The sequence below is a fragment of the Lactuca sativa genome, chromosome 1 (assembly GCF_002870075.4).
Source record: "Lactuca sativa cultivar Salinas chromosome 1, Lsat_Salinas_v11, whole genome shotgun sequence".
Lineage (NCBI taxonomy): Eukaryota > Viridiplantae > Streptophyta > Magnoliopsida > Asterales > Asteraceae > Lactuca > Lactuca sativa.
The window spans coordinates 152114942-152121610 of NC_056623.2; the positions used below are offsets into that span (position 1 = coordinate 152114942).

The following is a 6669-nucleotide window of genomic DNA, read 5'->3' on the forward strand; positions in this document are numbered from 1 at the left end:
ACAAACAAAATAATGTGTATACGATCGAGCATGAATAAGAAAATACCAAAAGTGGCACTGCTAAGTACCATGTACTTTCAACATACCACCCAAGTGTGACAATTTATTTTTATTACCCTCAATTTGAATGTTTAGGGGTCGTTTGGATCGTTGGAATCTGGTGGAATCGAAAGGAATTGGAATTTAATTCCATCACTTTCCTATGTTTGGTTCAAGTTTTGAGAAGGAATTGGATTCCTAAATGTGTCCAACTTTCCTTCCATTGAGGGAAAATAAATTTCATCTAAAAGACGAGGAAATTCAAATTCCTCCAAGTGAGAATGTTGAAGATTACCATATTACCCTTTTCATTTTTAACATTAATTATGAAAAACCTCCGTCACTATTCGCGACCACCTCCACCACAACCTTCACCACCACTAACCATCATCTCCACTACCATCACCACCTTCACTATCATCTACAAGCACCACCTCCGCCACCCACCACCACCGCCACTAACCATCACCACTGATGTCGTCGCCACTGCCACCCACCACTACTACCATTTCTGTTACCACCACTACAATCATCACCATCGCTGACACCACTACCAGCACCCATAACCTTCGTCACCACCTACACCACCACCCTACCACCATCATTGTTACTACTAACTCTATCATCACCACCACCACCTCTATTGCCACCACCACCGTCACCGCCACTAACACCTTCTGCCACAATCACCACTTCCTCTACCATCAACACTAGTGATTCCAATACTACTCCCACCTCCACCTTTTTCACCACCACATACTGCTGCCATCATCACCATCGTCGCTTTTGCCACCATCATCGCCGCCACCACCACCACTTACAATTTTTATAATTTATATAATATATCTTTACATATAATTATAAAACAAAGCAAAAATAAGCATAAACCAAGAAGGGTAGTTTTGTCATTTTATAATATTTCAATTCCATTTTCCGCCAACCAAACAAAATATAAAATTAGATTCAAATTCCATTTACTGCTAACCAAACAGAATATTGAATTGGATTCCAATTCAAGACAAATTCCAATTCCTTAACAGATTTTAATTCCTTTAAAAACATTCTGTAAACCAAACGCCGCCTTAGTTTTATTTAAATTTGTTCCTTAATGTTGTTAATGTTCATATATATATATATATATATATATATATATATATATATATATATATATATATATATATATATATATATATATTTATGTTTGTATGTTTATTTTTGTTTAGTACCTTAATGAACAAACACGAACATGATAATTTGTTAAGTGAAAGGACATTAATAAAAAAATTCTTTAATTTATTAGTTCAAGTTCGTTAGATTACTTAAACGAGAAAACTTGGATAACACTTTGTTAATATTCCATGGGTTCATTACTACCCATATGACATAATAAGATATGATATAAACTAGGAACTCTTACTATATTCTAAGAGGCACCGGGTACTTGGTCCCATTGAAAAATTTCAGCCTAGTTTTAATTTTGTGAAAGTAGAACATACACCATAATGAGGATTAATTAGGACTCTCTTAACCGAAAGAGATGAGACTGATTTTGTTTACCCCAGAACAAATAGATTTGTCTACCACATGGAGACATTGTAAATTCTATTATAAAGTACGGGAAGGGAAAATATAAGACTGTTTACCGTCTCAACTTGCATTTGTGACGTGGATGATCCTATTGCACGGTTGTATCGATCGATTATTCCCTTCATGCTGCAAAAGATTTAAACTTTATCAAATGGTTACTTCAAATTTGCAATGCATATGAATGGATTCTACAGTTGATTTGATTTTATGAAACTGAATATTAAGTAAACAATATGTAAACTTTCGATCTAACAAACCACAATCCTACAACAAGAACAATGAACCTAAAGCAAACACGTAGATTCAGAAACCATTACATCTGAACTTTCAAAACCCTAAGAGACAGAAAACCTAAATCAGAAACTTCAACAGAAGCATCAAAACCCCATAAAACAAATACTCGTGCGACAAAAACCCTCATTAAACAAGAAATCAAAGAACCCCAAGTCGTAATTAATCACATGCATTGGTTTTTGAATTATACCTAGAACTGGAGAACTCGTAGAGGCGGCTGGTATTTGAAAAGACGATAATGCCAACTACAGCATCGCAAAGCACAGAAAGTTCATGCGCTTTCTTAAACAGACCACTACGCCTCTTTGAAAACGTCACTTGCCTGCAACTTACATTCTCAATCTTCTTGATTTCGATTTTTCCTCTACCCATCTTCGATCAGATATACAGGAACCGATAATGTTTTAAACACCTAGTTGAGGAACACAAGCAACGGAGAGAATAAAAATTTTGGTTTTTTTCCTATATTTATATATTAAAAAAATAGCGAAAAGATCGGCAAGATTGCATGGAAATTCTATGAGCCTATTGGCTGCATTGATTTTTTGTGTTCTCACTCTTCTTATTTTTGCCTCTTTGGTGGGCTCACTCTTTTTTTTGAAACATATTCGTGTTATTGATGATAATGATTTCAATTGTTTTTGGAAAGTGGGAAAATTTTGGAAAGGAAAGTTTTGGTAAGTTAAAGATGGAACTTAACATTTGCCCCTTTAGTTTTGTGTTTTTTTTCCAATTTCAATCAAATAATTATTGTTATCTATTTATTAGTTAACGTATTTTTTATAATTATTTGTATTGAGTTCATCTAAGGAAGTAAACGTCTTGAAGTAATCAGTAATGTTTTGAGCTTATATCTCATGCTTGGATACATCTTGCAGATTACAAAGTTATGGTGATGAGTATATACTTCTAACTATTGATCATTAGTGCCGAGTCTATAAGATAAAGAAGTTATCAGGTTATATATGTATGATATCGATTTTTTTTTCTTTTTTTAAATCATATACATATCTAGTTGACCGTTCAAGTCAATTAATAAGGAGAACATCAATATACACGTGGATACAAAAACTGCTTTCATTGATAGCCTCTGAAAAAAAAGATGTCAGCCACTGCATAAGAACACAACCCTTAAATTAAGAATACTTAAGTTTCTCTACCCCAGGCCCGGCCCAGGTACCTGGGCGAGTTGGGCAAAGGCCCAGGGCAACAACCTTGGAAGGGGCATCAAGTTAGGCCTGTTACCTGTAATATGTAAATATTTAACCTAAACTAAAACGTGGCCCAAAGCTTGTAATCTTTAATTAGTTAGGGTGGGCGCTAGATCTGAGAGACGGAGGCATGCCAGCAACGCTCGCACGATAGACGAGAATCGCTTCGGTTCTTGAGCCGTTGGGTGTTGGTTGAATGTATTGGGGACGCATAGCATATATGATATATTCGTTTGGCATTAAACTAAAATATATAAATTGATATCGGTGCCCTGTAGATTAGAGAAGATGATGACTCAAGGCTGCCTTCGATTTCAAGCCTCTAGCCATGAAGATAAAAAAAAAAAGGTAGAAAAATCAATATCCCATCTCCTCCCTCATCAGATTTCTTTTAGATGTGTTATAAATCTAATATGATTTCTTCTTTTAGACGTGTTATAAATCTTATCTGATTTCATAAGTGCAATCTTGCTAATTCAATGATTTATGGATACAAGATTTTTGAAGTTTCTTTGGAGACTTGGTAAGCAGAGTTTTGTTTTTTATTATTAGGAAAAGCAGAAATCAAATTTCTGAAATACGGAGTTTTGCTTTTTATTTCTTAAAATCTCAGTTCTTTCTAATTTTCTTATTTATGAATTTCGTTAGTTTAGTGAATCCTTGAATATTGACTTCATTAGTTGAACATTTTTCTAATTCTAAAACTGTTATTCCATATTTCTTAATTCAACAACAACTTTTAGTTTTTAATTTACTGATTTGTGTTGTTTTTGTTTTAAATGTGTTTGCAGACTCAGAGCAATGATGAAACCAAAACAAGAATAAACAACAAAAAAGAAGAATATTGAGTGTCAAGTGTTCTTGATGTTATTTGGAAACCATAAAGATTGCCATGGCTTGTTAAAGTGAAAATAAGGCAATTGGTTTTCTAATTGAAAGGGAATCCCTAAAGTAGTAAAAATACACTTGTTAGTCCTTATAAAACAAAAATAAGATGTGTTTAATTTTTTGTTTTTAAAGAAGTATTATTTTGGTATAGGGACCGAAGGACTTCTCTTTTGACTTTCATGAATAGTTGCTTTATGTTAACCGTAAATTTTGCACATTGAGATTGGATTTTGCTAAGATTTAGTTATAAGCAAAAATAGTTCATGAGTTTGTTGCTGTTACTATCATGTTATTTTTAGTTATAGTTATTATTATTGTTAATGAAGAAAATTTTCCACTTATTGAAGATTTGGTCTCAATCCTATAAATCCTAAGCTATTGTATTGGTTGCTGCTACTTTTGAAACCCAAATGAGCAAGGGTCTGGTTAATGGAAACCGATTAAAAAACCAGCATAAGTATTTTATTATCTGCATGTTTTTAGTTTTCTTTAAGACAAATATAAAATAAGGGCATTATTTTTTTTTATCTCGCCCTGGGCATGAAAAACCATTGGACCGGCCCTGCTCTACCCTCAGGTAAAGGGACTATTTCGTTGATTAAGTTTTTCTCGTCCCCGCACCATCGATAGTTACCGACTCCCCCCTCCTAACTGCATTCGTCAGTTGCATCCGATAAATGCATTCGAGCAATCACAATCTTCATTCCCTTAATTTGTTGGTGATTGACGCCACCTCCAAAGAATTTACATTCTAACTTATATGTCTGGTATCTTGTTCAACAATGCTCTACCATATGACAACATCCTTATTTTCTAGACATCAATGATGATGCTCTGGTGCCTTTTCTCAATAGGTCAACATTCATATACATACAATATAGTCGGCCTTGCAGCCCATGCCCGGTTTAGCCCAGGTGCAATGTGGGTATTGGAACATGGCCTAAAATTTTATGGGGCTCATTTTTTTGGTAGTATATACAATTTGCAGCCCAATAATCCAAATGTATAAGCATCGGCTCATCACGTATGGGAGAAGGAACTGGACGAAATAGAAGCCACATCACGATCGTCGACTACTACATTGGTTCGTTCATTAAAAAAAGCGATCAACAGCACCTGTGTTAGCGTCTTAGCAATTAAGCGGCGACAGGAGAAGGGTGAATGCAATTCATGGATTCAGCAACAACAAGACAGCAACTCAACATTCAGCAAGGGTCGAAGTTCGATCTTTTATGAGAAATTGAGGATTCTCAATGTTGATTATCTGATTTTATCTCCTGCTAATCAGCCAATCAGGTATGATTTATGAGAAATTGAGGATTATCAAGTTTATGATTGTCAATTGCATACTTGAATGATTCATACTTACATAGATTATCATTTTAATAGAATATTGAATGAATTTAATAGTACATTATCAGTTTAATAGAATATTGAACGAATGAATTAGTTTCTAAGATTCACAAAAATCATTTTACCAGTTTAAATTATGAGTTTATGTTTATTGTAAAATTGTTTATCAAATTATGTTTATTGTACTTGCTTGAATGTTGAAAGTTGAAACTAATGAACCTGTAGTGATGAAGTTTAAACAACCATGCAGTTATAAAAAACGTAAAAAAGGAAAATTATATGAAGAAAAGAGAAAGGTTGACATCGGTGCTCTAGATAAGTTTATCCGTAGACAACCTGTTGAAGAGCACATTGAAGAGCAAGAGCATGTAGAAGCAGACGAAACAGAAGAGCATGAGTCTATTAAAGAGCTTGTTGATATATATATATATATATATATATATATATATATATATATATATATATATATATAAAATCCAAGAATGTGGGAAAAACTTAACTCTGATGAGATTAAACTTTTGGTTGAGAAATGTCCTAAAAGAGATAATAGTACTTACATAAATTTGGTAGATGCTTTTCTGCATCTTTATATACAAGACGTGTGATAGAGAATGGTTAGTATATTTGGTATGAAATACTAAACCATGTGAATAGTGTGAGTAAGAAGTTACAATCAAAGGATATGCATCTTGATAATGCTATTACATAATTAAACAAATTGATTGGGTACTTCAAGGATTATAGAGAAACTTGTTTTTCAAAGCGTTTGTTAAAGCTAAGGAGATTACTACTGAAATGGGTATTGATCCAATATTTCCACAACAACGTTTGATTGAAAAGAAAAAAAAGGTTTGACGAGAGTTCAAGTAGCGAAGCAGTTTCATTTACACCTGAAGAGAATTTCAGAGTCAATTATTTCTTATACATTATTGATGAAACTATATATTTCTTCTCTTGAGACAAGATTTGAACAATTCAAAAAGTATGACAAAGTATTTGGTTTTTTATTTCCATATAATTTGAGGGGAATTGAAAATAAAGATCTTAAGTTGTATCGTCATTGTCTTGAAAAAACACTCAAGTTTGAAGAAAGATCGGATATTGATGCTGAGGAACTTTATACAAAGTGGAAATTATTTGAGACATTGGAAACCAATTAATTTAGCAACCCTATAGATGTTTTGAAGTTTTTGAAAGAACTTGATTATTTCTCAAATGCAAGCATTGCATATAGAATATTGTTGACTATTCCAGTAACGGTCACATCTGTAGAAAGAAGTTTTTCCAAATTGAAGTT

General features: G+C 33.4%; 1 protein-coding gene across 1 annotated transcript in view; it reads right to left on the reverse strand.

The window, feature by feature from the left end:
- The window catches only part of LOC111916529 (MADS-box transcription factor 23), a 5510-nt gene extending 3218 nt beyond the window's left edge, over window positions 1-2292 (reverse strand). Inside the window, exons 1-2 of the mRNA XM_023912195.1 lie at window positions 2111-2292; window positions 1683-1752 (exon numbers count right to left, since the gene is read on the reverse strand). Of these exons, the coding sequence (XP_023767963.1) occupies window positions 1683-1752; window positions 2111-2292 (252 nt within the window). The remainder of the gene's footprint in view (window positions 1-1682; window positions 1753-2110) is intronic.
- Between the last annotated feature and the right edge of the window lie 4377 nt (window positions 2293-6669).